Source organism: Cervus canadensis, chromosome 14 (genome assembly GCF_019320065.1).
Source record: "Cervus canadensis isolate Bull #8, Minnesota chromosome 14, ASM1932006v1, whole genome shotgun sequence".
Classification (NCBI taxonomy): Eukaryota; Metazoa; Chordata; class Mammalia; order Artiodactyla; family Cervidae; genus Cervus; species Cervus canadensis.
In genome coordinates this window covers 46478109-46494139 of record NC_057399.1, presented here as the reverse complement: position 1 = coordinate 46494139, position 16031 = coordinate 46478109, and the positions used below count along the sequence as shown (strand labels likewise).

General features: G+C 44.0%; 1 protein-coding gene and 1 non-coding gene across 4 annotated transcripts in view; one reads left to right on the top strand and one right to left on the bottom strand.

The window, feature by feature from the left end:
• Positions 1-948: 948 nt before the first annotated feature.
• The window catches only part of ACER2 (alkaline ceramidase 2), a 33238-nt gene continuing 18155 nt past the window's right edge, over positions 949-16031 (bottom strand). For 2 of the 3 annotated variants that reach the window (XM_043486975.1, XM_043486976.1), the window contains exons 4-6: positions 14550-14687; positions 9675-9812; positions 949-5462 (exon numbers count right to left, since the gene is read on the bottom strand). In XM_043486975.1, the coding sequence (XP_043342910.1) occupies positions 5276-5462; positions 9675-9812; positions 14550-14687 (463 nt within the window). In that variant the 3' untranslated portion in view covers positions 949-5275. The remainder of the gene's footprint in view (positions 5463-9674; positions 9813-14549; positions 14688-16031) is intronic. The other variant, XR_006272953.1, reaches the window with a different exon arrangement.
• Positions 15348-15418, top strand: TRNAG-GCC. Its single transcript has one exon. It is a non-coding gene; the product is annotated as a tRNA-Gly (tRNA).

Sequence of the window (16031 nt, the reverse complement as noted above, 5' to 3'; positions counted from 1 at the left end):
ATTTGAGATTTTATATCCATCTGACATAATTACAGACCTTTCAATAAACTGCCTCTAGGTACTTTTATACTGGAAATATGTAAGTGTATTAATTTCACAGCTCTAAGAAGAAACCAATGATTAACTAGCATGTTTAATTAGTATTAAATATACTCATTTTAAGTATGCTTAATAAGAATGATACCCAAATTCATTAATAAATGAGTTTGAGCAAATGTACCTTCAGTTCAGTTCAGTTCAGTCACTCAGTCGTATCCGACTCTTTGCGACCCCATGAACTGCAGCATGCCAGACTCCCTGTCCATCACCAACTCCCAGAGTTTACCCAAACTCATGTCCATTGAGTCAGTGATGCCATCCAACCATCTCATCCTCTGTCGTCCCCTTCTCCTCCTGCCCTCAATCTTTCCCAGCATCAGGGTCTTTTCCAGTGAGTCAGCTCTTCGCATCAGGTGGCCAAAGTATTGGAGTTTCAGCTTCAGCATCAGTCCTTCCAATGAACACCCAGGACTGATCTCCTTTAGGATGGACTGGTTGGATCTCCTTGCAGTCCAAGGGGACTCTCAAGAGTCTTTCCAACACCACAGTTCAAAAGCATCAATTCTTTGGTGCTCAGCTTTCTTTATAGTTCAACTCTCACATCCACACATGACCACTGGAAAAACCACAGCCTTGACAAGACAGACCTTTGTTGGCAAAGTAATGTCTCTGCTTTTTAATATGCTGTCTAGGTTGGTCACAACTTTCCTTCCAAGGAGTAAGCATCTTTTAATTTCATGGCTGCAATCACCATATGCAGTGATTTTGCAGCCCAGAACAATAAAGTCAGCCACTGTTTCCACTGTTTCCCCATCTATTTGCCATGAACTGATGCAGTCCCTTAAAGGTATTTCTCATAGCAGCTGTTGCAGAAATCATTTTGGAAATAAACAAACATATACCTATTCATTCACAGAAAATGCCCCCTAGGGCTTTAATAGCAAACATAGCCATCACAGTCAGTTCACAAAAAGAGCATAAAGTGCACAAGCTCCGTTTCAAAAGGCCTTCAGTTACTCCCAATGTAACAGAGGTTAAATGCTACCACAGCCAGTGGACCCACTACCCTTATACAGAACACCCTATATAAAGTACAGAACAAGGTATATACCTGAAAATATGTATCTATTTGCTCTAATTACATACTGTGGTTACAAAATCCTCTCAGAACTGGTTTAACAAATAGGGAAAGCTACGATTCAAACAAGGAGTTCTTTAAAGTAGGGGCCATTAAAAAATCTGTAGGAAAATGAAGTCTACAAAGTCCATTGAGAATCTCAACCTAGCCCAAGACTTCTCTTTGACCAGCTGGATCAGCAGCAACCAGGCAAAGAGCTGACTATTAGGGCTTCCAGGTTCATTTGGGAGCCAGGAGCTATGAGAGAGGCTGTGGCCAGGCGAGCTCACCTGTCCCCCAGGCAGATGGTTCCACATCAGCCCCAAGTGATGAACAGCCAGGGGAGGCTCACCCCTCAGTTCTGAAGCCTCCAGAATGGCACCAGCTCGCGTAAGCATAATGAATGAGAAGTTTTTACATACCTGAGAAATCCAATAAATAGCATAGGTGATGGTATTTTTACAGATCCTGTGCTTGATGACCATCATGCTTAGTCTCCCAAAAGGACATCTCTGATCCACAAGGAATGTCTCCCAGGCATTCTTCGGGGGGACAGGCACACAGCACCCCACAAGCGTAGCCTATTACCAAACAGATGCAGGCATCTTATCCCCAGACACCTGCAATGTAGTCACTGAAGTGCTGGTTTTACATTAAAATAATAAGAGGAAATATTTTCTAAAAATCAGACACTATAAAATAAGAATCATTAACTTAAATGATCACTTGGTTACATTAATGTTTTGTTTTTTAATATTCCAAATCCAGTTCCTGCTGGGTGTCAATCTTAGGCAAATCCTCACCGGAAGAAATATCTAATAGCCATGCTGAGTAACTGTCATGACCTAACTCCTAACTGTCAAATCTCCACCTCCCTGAATGACCAGGGGGGATAAAAAGATTCTTGATTGCACATCAAGGAATGAAATAAGCTATTCACTCTTTACATCAAAACCTGTACAACCATATATTTAACAGCTATTTTCTAGGACTCATCCGTCTAAGTGCAGAAGCATATCAAAAAGTAGAATTCATTATTTCTTAGGGTCCATTGATGTTAGGCTTAATTAAAAAGGGAAGACTCAGTAGTTAAGTCTTACAATCCAGTGATGAACACTCAAGAATATAGCTAACTCTCAAATATCCCAAAACCTGTTCTTCAGGAAAAATATGACTGGCATTTATATTCTATTCAAGGTACAAAATCAACTGTCAGCTCTAAAAGGCATCTATTTACAACTGTATTAGGGAAAAAAAGATAAGAAGGAAATAAGCCAAAATATGTTAACAGTGGTTGTCCTTGAGCCGTAGAAATAGATTACTTTGTTTTCTTCTCTTTAACTTTTCTGTGATATCCCCATTTTCCTTAAAAAGCATGTAGTGCTATAAGAGTATTATGACTATAAATGTAAATATAAATATGAATGATGCCATAATCCAAACGAAGTAAGATTGGTATATTCCTACTCTCTTGATTTACCATCCCACACTGGTAAACATAGTGATTTCTGTTCAGACATAGAGTTAAGACTTGTCTTCCTCAAATACTCCCACCCTATTCCACACTTTTTCTCAGCCTCATCCCATTAAAATCAACCTCTAGAAGGGGGCTAGTGGTAAAGAACCCTCCTGCCAAAGCAGGAGACATAAGAGACTCAGCTTTGATCCCTGGGTCAGGAAGATCCAATGGAGGAGGGCATGGGAACCCACTGCAGTATTCTCACCTGGAGAATCCCACGGACAGAGGAGCCTGGCGGGCTGCAGTCCGCGGGGTCACAAAGAGTCAGATATGACTGGACTGAACACTCATACATGTGCTAGAAGGGCATTTTGTTTTTCCTAACAAAAGCATTCTTTCTGAAACTTAGTCATTTGTCTTGCAGAAGAAGAGAAATAGCCCTGTAAGTTAGGGCACTTACTTCTTTACTTCTAGCAGAGTCGCATTTCATCCCCATTTCCAAGGTCATTCAGAACCTTCCATGTGGGCCAGGTCAAAGCCTTTGGGGCTGGAGGTGGTGGTTTCCAAGGAACATGCCCTTCATTTCATCAGGAGAAATGGTCCCTCCTTGATGGTTGGGACAATGCTCCCATCACTGAGGAACTTTCAAGACAGAAACTAAATCTCACACACACAAAACATTACCTACACTCTGCTTCTCTTTACTTTTTCCCACTAAAAGAGCTGGGCTTAAAATACAACCAACTCCCTCCTCAGAGCATTTTTCTCCTTCAGCATGGATGAGAACAGAATCCATGACTGGTGGGTCAGTCTGAAAAGAGGATGGTCTGACAGCTCCCTTTAAAGAAAACTCTAGTCTTGAAACCCAAAGGACTTAAAGAGCAGTTTTCCAATACTGTTCCACAAGCCACCTAGGTCTCATATTCATATGTTAACGATTCCATGAATATTTAACTCAAATACTGATTTTTAAACTACAACAAAGCAACATGGACACTCATTCCATACCAAAACTTTCTAACCTGGAAACCACCAATTTGTTACTTTGCATTTCACTGCCTTTCATATTATTCAGGAAATGCTGCAAGCTTAACCTCAAAATAAAATTAAGCTAATAAAACACAACTTATTTCACACATTAGGTCTCCATCAAGACGCCTTACGGCCAACAGGGTTCTTCTGCTAAAATCATTTGAAAACCACAGAAGTAGAATAAAGTCATTCATTTCTAAATTCAGTTGCTTCTTGGACTTTTCACCTTTTGATCCTGTGCAAGTTCTAACGAGCGTCTGAGTGCCCAGACAAGCCAAAATTGCTATGGCCCCATTCTTAAGTACGGAGGACACTGACATGCTTCCTTCCCACATGAGAAGAACACATCTGTTCTGCCCGCTCCCGTGATGGAATGTTGCAAAGCAAGAGATGCCTGAGTTAACACGAGTATCCCTGAGGTCATGAATCCCCACCTTGCACCTTGAAGATACATGTGGGGTCTTCCATTCAGCCCTGTGAAGAGGAGATGAGCTGCAGCCAGTGTGACTTTAGGTGAGAACTCAGAGGTCAAGAGGTTTGCCCTGCTGCACCCAAAGCAGCCAGTGAATAATTACAGCCAGCACTTAAGAAAAGCAAGTGGTCAAATGACTGGAGAAGCTGCAGGAAGCACCTCATCCTGTGAGAACACCGAGAATAATTCCCACAGTAGATTTCAAAGAAAGAAGAGGCAAGATTCTTGACGGTAATTTCCAGAACAGGACAGCAGACAAGAGGCTTCCAATGAGAACAACTTCTCAAACTTCACATTTGCTCCAAATTTTGAACCAGGATCCCTACCGCGATTGTCACGGGCCTTTGGGAAGGTCACAGAGGTCAAGTAGTAAGAGGGGAGGAGTCTGTGTATGGAACACTCACACCTTAGCTATTCTTCTTTGTATTTGAGGATACTGGGCTGGGGTGGGGTTGGGGAGGCAAACCATGTCAGCGTTTAAAGATTGTGCTCATCTTCCAGAATGGCTTCAAGTGGAGTGTGGTTTTTTGGCATAGAGGGTTTTGCACGTGAGCTTCACCCGGATCTGTAGTCAAGTCTCCATCTCTCAGCAGAGGTAGCAGGAAAGGGGTTCACACGTGTATGTAAACCTCGGGTTACAGAGCTCTGCAGGGGGAAGCCAGCCTCCTAGGGCACAAGCCCTGTGTGTCCTCCATTTGTCTGCTTCTGATTTAGGACGGTGGCCTGAGATGAAAAGCTCTGACCTCTTCCACTCAACAGAGGGTCTCATCAGATGCAGGATGTGTCTGTCACGGCAGGGTTGGCTCCTGGAACACATGGGGACAGCTGGGCCCGGAAGCAAGGCATGTGCAGCAAGGGGTCCTCCACTGGACGGCTCTGCCATCACCACAAAGGACGCAGCCCAACGTGCAGCTGGAGGTGACACAGAATACACACCCAGAGTCCCTTGGCCATCCGCTTCCCAGCTCTGGGCAAGCATTTCTCGCCCCCAGGCACTGTGGAGTCCTGGCGGTCCACAGACACTCTAGTTAGGTCCCAAGGGAATAGAATTTTAAAAAGACAGACCCCACTCCCAACTCTGCGAAAGCCCCGCCCTGGCTGTCTGTGCGGGCAGGTGAAGGTTAGGGGGCAGAGAGGCCAGTCACCGCCTTGCCATTCATGTGATCTTCACCGAGGATTTCTTGTTGGCGCACAGAAGGGACACGTAGGGGACGCCGATGAAGGCCCAGCGCTCGCTGGGCCAGAACTTGATGACGGGGCCTTGCTCGGGGATCTCGGACGCAGCATCGAAGTAGGCAAAGCACACGCAGCCCAGGTAGGCAGCAAGGCAAATGAGGATGTGCCTGGAGAAGGAGACAGACGCGTGAGGGCCCGAGGCAGGGGGACTGGGCCGGACTTCCACCCCGCTCCCTCCAGGCTAACCCCTTTCCCAGGTGCAAAGGCTGGCAGGGGCCTCCTCTAGTTAAGAAGGGGTGAGGGAGCCCCACACCCCCGGAATAGCACGCAAGTGATAAATTCTGAGCCAACAAAGCCTCTTTTGAAATGTTCTAAAACATTCCAGCCTGATAACAGGAAAAACTTGCCAATGCCTTTGGGGCTCCACAGAAAACAAGGGTTTAAGACAGAAGCACTAATATGATATCACTTATATGCAAAATCTAGAAAAAAGAGAAGGATATAGGGACTTCCCAGGCGCACCAGTGGTTAAGCCTCTGTGGTTCCACTGTAGGGGACGAGGGTTCGATCCCTGGTTGGGGAACTAAGATCCCACACGCCACAGTGCATGGCCAAAAAAAAGAAAAGAGAGAAAAAGGATACAAATGAACTTATTCACAAAACAGAAACTGCTTCACAAGCTCAGAGAATGAATTTATGGTTGGGGAGGGAGGGTGGGGAAGAAGGATAAATTGGGAGTTTGAGATTGACATGTAAATAAATAAACAAATTTAATTAAAATAAAAAAGAAAACAGAGGCATTGAGAGAATGGAAATAACTGAGCACATGGGACTGATTCGCTGCTTCTCACTTTAATAATGGGCTGCACATATCTAACACCCTTCATTAGAAATAATTTTACACTGATTCATCAGCTTTTGCACTTTAGTAAGGAAACCCTTTATTTATCTTCACTGTGCTGGTAGAAAGTTTTCATATTGATCTTTATCATGGGGACCATTTAAAGGCATGTAACTTTTGCACCTTATACTGAAACTTAAAACTCCAGGTAAATTAAAGATTTAAAATACATTTAAAAAACGTATTTAAAAGAATATTTTTATACATATTCGTTTATAATATTCTTCTAAAAATAAAAGAATATTTTTATAAACCTTGGAAGAGGGCTTTCTTAAAATGACACAAAGTTCTAAAACCCTAGAGGGGATCACTGTGGCAGCCACATGTAATGGACGTCTCTACATTTAAAAACACACGGAACACAGGCCTCCCTGGTGATCCAGTGGTGAAGAAGCCACCATCCAGGGCAGGGGACGCAGGTTCAATCCCTGGTTGGGGAACTAAGATCTCACATGCCATGGGGCAACTAAGCCCGAGCGCGCCAACTACGGAGCCCACGCTCTAGAACCACGAACAGCAACCAGAGAGAAGCCCGTGAACTACAAGAGTCCACGCACTGCCACTAAGACCCAATATAGCCAAACATATAAACATCACACACACCCGGAATAAAGAAGGTTGTAAGAGTACTACCGGTTTGCTCAGTTGAGAACAGCGTCATTTAAGGGATGTCACAGCCACACTGTAATGCATGCAGAAGGGAGAAGGGGGAAAAAAAAACTAAAGGAAAAGACTGACAGAGGTGAAATCATGAAAGTTTAAAGCAGTATGGCGCAAGATATCACTAACATACTAAAAGATAAATGGGAAAGTGGCGGGGGAGCGGGGAATAGTTGTACCATATGACAAAGAATTAAAATCCCTACCTGATGAAGAGCCCTAAAAACCAACCATTTCACAGGGTGTCTGGGATTCGCTTTATGATAATCTGGGTGGGGTGGGCAGTGGGTGAGGGTGGCAAGGATGAGACTTGCCTCTTGTAGATAATACAGAAGCTAACTGTTGCCTTCCTGGGGGCTCCATGTATTACCCTCTATACTTTTGAAAATGTTACAAATGTGCATAATAAACGGCACATAGGTATTTAACAGTAATGACTCTACTATGTGTCACGAAGTATGGGCTGGATATAAATGTTTAAATACGAACACTCCACAGAGATGATAAAGAAACTTAAAAGGCACATTTCAAAAGAGGAAAGATATAGTAAATTGACATTTGAAAGATGTCCAACAAAATACTAACTTTTTAAAAGATATGAAAATAAAGTCTTCTCAATCAGGTTAACAAATACTTTTTAAAGTTACTAACATCCAGTATATGTGAAAGTATATCTTACAGATACACTTTTATTATCTTACAGATTTTAGTAAAATTGTGTCAGTTGGTATCTCTGGGTTTGGCAACATATTATAACCTAAGAGAACATTCAGTCATATGAACAAATACAGATATTCATTACCAATTGTTTGTAAAAGTGAAAAGTTAGAAATAACCTTAATATCCATTGACAGAGAAGTTGGTTAAATAAATTACATAGCATTACCCATATTGTGAGGTATTAACTGGACACACAAGCTGAAGAAAATAATATAAATACATTGGTAAGGAAAGTTGTCCATGATTTAAACAGCAAAAGAAGAACCAGCTTGCATCATGTATAGAAGGAAAGCTATTTTTATTTTTAAAAGTAGAATTAGAGAACTAAACATCTGGAAAGATATACTTTAGGTTGTTAACAATTGTTCTCTTTGGACAGAATTAGAATTGTAAAAGCCTTTCTTTCTATACTTCCCTGTTGTTTAAATTTGTTGTAATAAATAAATATATCACTATAACTGGAACCAAAAAAAAAAAGGTTCAACTTTGGTTTGGTTTTTGGCCACACTACATGGCATTTGAGTTCTTAGTTCCCCAAACAGGGATCAAAGTTGCACCCCCTGCCACAGAAGCTGGAAATGTTAACCACTGGACCATCAGGGAAATCCCAGAAAACTGTTCAACTTTGGGGGGCGGGGACTCAAAGTACACCAAATTTAGAAACAAATTAAGTTTGAACCAAAGTTACTACTACACTCTACTTTTAATTTTACTTAAATCACTCTGTGATAAAGGAACTTGGATCAATTAAAAACACACCAGGGGCTTCCCTGGTGGTCCATGGGTTAAGACCAAGCTTCCACTGCAGGGGACACAGGTTCAATCCCTTGACAGGGAACTAAGATCTCACATGCTGCACGTGGAGCAGCCAAAAGACAAAATAAAAATTTTTAAAGAAAGTACTATACTTTGAATGAGATCCTCTTTACACAGGTGGATACATTTATCAAAACTTACCAGACTACACAAAATCTGTGCATTTAATAATCTGTAAATTATAACTCAGATATACGAAGTGTATATAAATTCACTAATGTGAGTCGAGGTTGAACCTAAGAAATATCAGGCAATGGATCCTAAGACTGGAATCCCCAGCATGAGCTGCTTTGCTTTGCCTTCAGCGAACAAATCTGGAAGTTCCCAAGTCTTAACCTGAGAGCAGCTTAGGTCTCATGGTAGATAATACACAAGTTCAAACATCCCAGGGAATTCAAGAGAATTCTTTCAAATCGAATAATCTTAGGCATCTCCTGATAGAGGTCAGCCTCCTTCCAAATCTGGATCTAACAAGTTTTAACAACTCCTTACCACTAGAATTCCTCCCTGGGTGCTCTCAACTTACAAGGAGCACTCTAAAGATTTCTCTTGTCCCTTGATATCTCACGATCAGAAGTCCTGGAGGACAGAGAGGGAAAGATGATGCTAGGTTTGGAGTTGAAGCAGTTCGCAGGAAGAAAACCACCCCATTTCCTCCTCTGCTTTCTGGGGACAGGATCCTGCAAGCTGTTTTGTAACCTTTTTCTTAACCTAACGGTGCATCCTGAGCCTTCTAAACTATAGATGCTTGATCATGTTCCCCACGATTAAGCTTCTGGGCTGGTTTTATGTAACCAGCTGGGCGATCCTTAACAATTCACTTTTATTTCTCTGGACTTGTGTCTCCACCTGTCAAATGAATGGGTGAGACTGTCCCCAGGTGACCTGTGAGGCCCAGGCTGGTCACTCAGGCTCAGGAGTGCCTGGTTCTGATTTGGGACTGTCCTGTCCCCACGTCACATCTGTCCCCAGCCTTCCCCACATTCCCCTGCCCTGCAGATCTAGCTAGAGCTCAGGTTACAGCTTCGACCTCCAAGCTCCTTTCTGCCTTGATAACAGAGCTAGAGGTAAGAGACAGCACAGACAGGAAGCACAGGCAATTAGGTCTGTCTGTTCTGGCTCAGCCTGCTCCCTGAAACGTCCGACAGTCTTCGTGAGGAGAGGGGCGCCCAGGGTCTGCCCCCGCTCCTGGGCACACTCATGCACCCTGCAGGACAGCAGAGAGATGGCAGAGGGTGTAGACCCTGCCTCGCCAGCCCCTGCCCCGGACGATGCGGCTCACCATACACAGTGCAGGTAGGGGAAGTGGACGGACGAGAGCAGCTCGCAGAAGGCCCGGTCAGTGATCCAGCAGAAGAGGGCGAGGGTCCACCAGAGGCCGGAGAAGAGGCCCAGCTTCAAAACACGCACGTTGTCACACCTGCCAGAGGCGCAGAGAACAGCTCGGGTCAGCCCTGGTCTCCTTCTAACGCACCGGTCCCTTCTCTGCCCCCTCACACCTCCCCGGCCCCCAGCCCTGACCCTCCCTGGCGCCTTGGCACCAGGGCTCCCACCCAATGCCCCATCACACAGGCCCAAGGATATAAACACTATATATACCCCGATGGTTCACAAAGCCACACTCCTCACCCAGGCCTCTTCTTAACTCCAGACCTGCAAACCACACGTCACATTATGACACATCCACCCAGTGGTCAGTGTTGATCTAGATTCACATGTCTACAAAGAGCTCCTGATCCTTTCTTCTGTTCCATACCCGTTCTCTTCCCGGCCCTCTTGGGGAAGGGTGCTTTCAGGACCTCAGGCCAAGAATTCTGCAGTCATTGTTCTCTTTCTCACATACCTTACATCTAATTCATCAGCTCGGTGATATATATTTCAAATCCAATCTCTTTCCATCACCACCGCCTGGGTCCAAGCCCTCTGAGTTATGGCAACCACCTCCATCTGCCCCTCTTCCTACAGTCACCTCTCAACGCCCTGCCCAAGGGCCTCCCACATCATCCCTCCTCCCCGAGGGAAAGCCGAAGTGCTCACGGCCCCAGTGTGCTGGCTTCCCTCTGCGCTCCACCCACTCCTCCTAGCAGCCCCACGTTGCCTCTGCTCATCAAACCCCCCAGCAATCTTTGCCTTTCCTCCAAAACCCCAGGCACGCTGCTCCAAGCCTCAGCACTGGCTGTTCTGCCTCCTGGAATGCTATTCCCAGACAGGCACGGGGCTCGCCACCTCCCAGATTTTGTTCAGATGTCCCTCAGTGAGCCCTTGGCTCAGCATTGTTCCTAACAATCACACCACCTGTCTCCACCTCCTAAGTGACCCCCAAGCCCCCATCACCTTCTTCCCTCTAATTCTCTCTGTAGCAAAGACAGCCTCGCCGATACCCTCTGTGCTTCATTTATGTATCTCCAGCCTGTCTCCCCGACCTGGGATGGTGTCAGGCTCAGGGAGGCTCTTGGTGCTCCTGAAAGAAAGAATGAGCTCTTCCACACCCCGGGGCAAAGGGTTTCTGAACAAACCCCAACAGCTCGAGGGGAACTTCAGCAGCTGTTTTCCTTCCTTATTACCAAATTGCTCACAAAAAGGGTGACTTCTTTTCCTGGGGAGAAATGCCCAGAGGCAGTTGGTGGCTGAGGGCCCTTCCACCCCTCCTTTGGGGTCTCTGTCCCTCAAAGGCCCTGCACCCCAGTCAGTCCAGCTCGCTCACTCGCAGGAGTCTGCGTCTAATATAAATATGACCCCTTCTTGGGTGCAGATGTTATCGGTTCATATTTGCTGAACAGGTTAATGGTGTCTAAAGTCTGACTTCCTGGTACCTTTCCCAGCTGTCTGATGGAAACATAGGCAAAAGCACAGTGAATATGGGATGGATAGCAGGCTCAGAAAGACGTGCTCAAAAAACAACCTGAAAAGCCCTGTCAGTCGGAGGGTTACATGTACCCCTTGAAAAGATTTTTGAAAAAATATATAGAGCCCCACGACATTAGTGACCGCTTTCCAGTGTAGTGACTAAAACAGAGATGAACAATTTCCATTTTCCCTTTCTCTCCAGCATATGAACAGGAATTAAAGGCATGGAGTAGATGAGAGGTTTTAGGGGAAAGTGTAGGGAGAGCAAAGCAGACGTGAGGGTGTACCTTATAGGTTCCCTGCATGGACAGGTGCATAGAAAAGAAGGCGCTCTCATGAGGGGCTGAAGAGGAGCTGCCACAGAACTGGTTAAAAAAAGAGAGAGAGAGAATGTGGTGTTATAGGAATCACAGGAAAGAATGTTCCAAGGTTGAGGGGGTGAATTGTGCAGAGAGCTGGGAAAACAAGTAAAATTCAGGAGGACTAAAAAGTGATCAGTGGATGTACAACCAAGAGGGGTTTGGGTATCAAAGTGGGCACAGAAGCCAGGTTAGAGTAGCTTGAAGAATAAATGAGGAAACAGATGGAGACACCTTTTAAATAAGCGTGGCTGTGACAGATGAGAGAGAAAGGGTGATGGCTGGAGACAGATCTAGTAGAGGCTAGGCTGGGAGTTAGAGACAATGGGAGAAATTCAACAAGCTAATGGGAAGGATCCTTTGGAGAGAGAGGGATGACACGGTAGACAATTTACAGGAGTAAAATAGGAAAAGGAAATGGAGGGGATAATCTGTAAGTAGAAAGATGGACCCTAGAGATAGAAGGAGGAATACTTCCACAATGCTGCAAGTTTTTAAGGTCATGATGAAGACTAATTAGCAGTAATGATGACTGGCTTTTCAGGGGTAAAAAATTTCAAGTATAGAATAGAAATTATTTCCTTTGTAATTACTTAAAAAGATTAGAGTATTAAAGAAAAATGTTTCCCTGCTTAAAGATCACAGTTGTGAAGGAAAATTTATTTATTCTGTAAAATCTGCCCCTTCATTTGCTCTTGTTTAGCTAATGTGAATTTAAAAGTTTCCCTTTCGTTAGCCAGTTTTGAACAAAATTATTATAGATTAAAACTAAGAACTAAAGAGCCTCTTGATGAAAGTGAAAGAGGAGAGTGAAAAACTTGGCTTAAAGCTCAACATTCAGAAAACTAAGATCATGGCATCCGGTCCCATGACTTCACGGCAAATAGATGGGGAAACAGTGGCTGACTTTATTTTTCTGGGCTCCAAAATCACTGCAGATGGTGATTGCAGCCATGAAATTAAAAGACGCTTACTCCTTGGAAGGAAAGTTATGACCAACCTAGACAGCGTATTAAAAAGCAGAGACATTACTTTGCCAACAAAGGTCCGTCTAGTCAAGGCTATGGTTTTTCCAGTAATCATGTATGGATGTGAGAGTTGGACTACAAAGAAAGCTGAGCGCTGAAGAATTGATGCTTTTGAACTGTGGTGTTGGAGAAGACTCTTGAGAGTCCCTTGGACTGCAAGGAGATCCAACCAGTCCATCCTGAAGGAGATCAGTCCTGGGTGTTCACTGGAAGGACTGATGCTGAAGCTGAAAATCCAATACTTTGGCCACCTGATGCGAAGAGCTGACTCACTGGAAAAGACCATGATGCTGGGAAAGATTGAGGGCAGGAGGAGAAGGGGACGACAGAGGATGAGATGGTTGGATGGCATCACCAACTCGATGGACATGGGTTTGGGTGGACTCCGGGAGTTGGTGATGGACAGGGAGGCCTGGCGTGCTGCGGTTCATGGGGTCGCAAAGAGTCAGACACAACTGAGCAACTGAACTGAACTGATAGATTAAAACATATGAAACTCAGGAGTTAAAATGAAAACTAGATTGCAGTGAATTCTCAAGAAACATAGCTAAGTAGAGAACATTCTATTGACTTCAGGCCTAATATCAGCCAGCATCACTGGGCTATCACAAATCCATTCAGATATCTTTATCGGCAATTTAATGGTTTTCCAAAGACCTTTAAGCTCTGTTAATGTTCTGAAATGGGTCTCTTCTCTCCCAGGTCCATGAAGGGTACTCAAAGCCAACAAGACAAGACAGGACAGTCCTTCCACTGCCAGCCAGCAAGTTTATATCCCCCTTCAACAACCAACGCTGACCTTGCCTGGTATTGCTGACAATCAAAACAATCCCCAGAGGCAAAGCAATGGTAGAAAACATACATGTCTCCACTCAAAACAAAGAGTGAGAGAAAGCTGATTATACACTACACAGAGAAACTCTCACAAAAGGGGATAAATAGAAGACTTCAATTAAGACCATCTGTGTCTATGACAATAAGCCATGAATTAGAGTGGATTTCTAAAAGTGGTACAGAGAAAAAGCATTTTCAAAGAGTATTACAATACGGGTAGTGATTTAGATGTGTTTTAGTTGGCGCTGAATAAGACAGTCTTAAACACACACAAGAGCTAAACAACTTTCCAGAAAAACCCAAACAAACTTTTTGGCCAATCCAATAATGTGTCTGGGTATCAACATGAACTCTGCACATAGAGCTGACACAAGAAAATGTTTATGCAAACAGTAAAAGGCTTTACTTGATAGGTTGTGAGAAAGAAACTAAGCCTCAGGGAAAGTAGCAAGGCTGCTTTGTAATCAGGCATTCATTTCTTTTTCCTTCTCTGTATAAACGCAATAGCCTCTTTAGGACTTTGCTTTTCTTTTGACTCTTGTCATGTCACACATATGAACTTGTGTTCATATCACATCTATTCTCCTTTTTGGGTTTCCTTGGTGGCTCAGTGGTAAAGAATCCACCCACAATGCAGGAAACATGGGTTCGATCCCTGGATTAGGAAGATGCCCCTGGAGAAGGAAATGGCAGCCCATTTCAGTATTCTTGCCAGGGAAATCCCATGGACAGAGGCGTAGGGCGGGCTATAGTCCTTGGGATTGACTTAGTGACTAACAAACACAACACAACATTCTCCTTTCAGCAGAGTTAACTCTAGGCAGCTTGGTCTAGGCACCTGCCAGGTCCTGAGATGTTCCTCCTAAGCTAGTTTTTGGATCATTAGAATACATTGATTATACTCGTCCCTTCTTTCTGAAAACGAGATTAATATTTTGAACCAAACCATCCAACTTGATCCTAATCCACAAGTCAGGGATGACTCTTTGGGAGGAGTAACTCCTCTTCAAAGGCAGTAAAAGAACCAAGAGCTGGTTTGTTCCTATCCCAAGGACAGCCTGAGGGCCAGGGAGAAAGACTGGTACCCACCTCCTTAGCTCAGCAATGAGCAGCGCCATGCAGGGAACCCCCAGGGTCATCAGAGAGATGTTGTTGATGGCGGGCTTGACAAACGCCAGGCACGTCGTAACAGCAGACAGGACGCAGACCACCACCTTGAACCTGCCCCTTTGTGGGTGAAAGCAAACCAAATCCGTTAGCAAAAGGGGTTGTGTTTGTTTGTTGGATGTTGGCAAAGTACAGGCACTGATGCTGGGAGGGCAAGCTCAAAAGACATTCCACACAAAGGACCAGGAGCCTGCAAACCATTCTCCCACACTATCTCAGTTATTTTAGGAATTCGACCTTAAGAAACAATCAGAAATGTTCAAAATATTCAGCTATGAAAACGGTTAAATTATAATCAACCTGAGCCTTTAAGGATAAGATATGAATACTTGATTATTTTTAGCAGTACTTTTCTGTATTTTTTCCCTAGGTGTTTTACAGCATGTTTGGGCAAATTCTTACTGAAAAGGGTCAGATAGTGAATATTTTAGGTTTTGCAGGTCATAGGTTCTCTGCCACAGCTACTCAACCCTGCCACTGTAGACAATAAGTAAGCAAAGGGGCATGACTGTGCAACAATAACACTTAATCTGCAAAAAACACACAAGTCACCCATGTGGCCAAAGATGTAGTCTGCCCACCCCTCTTCTCCAAGGTGAACGTGTATGACTTTTATAAGGAAAACAGACCATTTACAAACCATAAAGCATCCTAGATCAAAAGAAAAAAAAATGCCCCATGTGCCTAACACACAAGTCTAAAATCCTGAAATCTGTTGAGGCATTGGTGGTTCAGTGGTAGAATTCTCGCCTGCCACGCGGGAGGCCCGGGTTCGATTCCCGGCCAATGCAAGCAAGTCTGTTCTTTTCCCTGAAAAGCCATAAAATCCTGAAATCTGTATTGACTGACAATCTACAGCCTCTTATGCACTGGAATTTTGTGTTAAGTTTCGGACAGGAGAAATGTTAGAAAAATAATTGATACCATCCTTTGGAATCAAAAATAACTGATAACAGCCCTTCAGCGAAGGTGCTTTCGGTAGAAAGAGCTAGAACTGCCGACGTGACCCTAGACACGTTACTTTCCCTCTCCCTGGGACTCTGCTTCCTTATCTATAAATTTCCTATCTAGTCTGGACTAGAGGATCTCAAAGACCCATATCCATTACTGAACCTTAAGGGCACATGACTTTCCTGAAGTTTCTGTTTATTCCTCATTAGCACCATTTACTTTGGCCAGGAGCCCTGGAAAGCAACACTGTTAGGAAACTAATTTGAATGAAATTCCACTAGAAAGAAACCAAAGTGCATGGAAACCTTCAAAATACAAGTGTATCTCATAAAGAGGAAAACCACTTATCATCAAGGCTCAGGAAATCATTGATCAAGCTGCCAACTTTCTGACTGGAATGAACAGGAATTGTAGCCCTGAACTTTGACCAACGGGGAAATATATGTACATGGG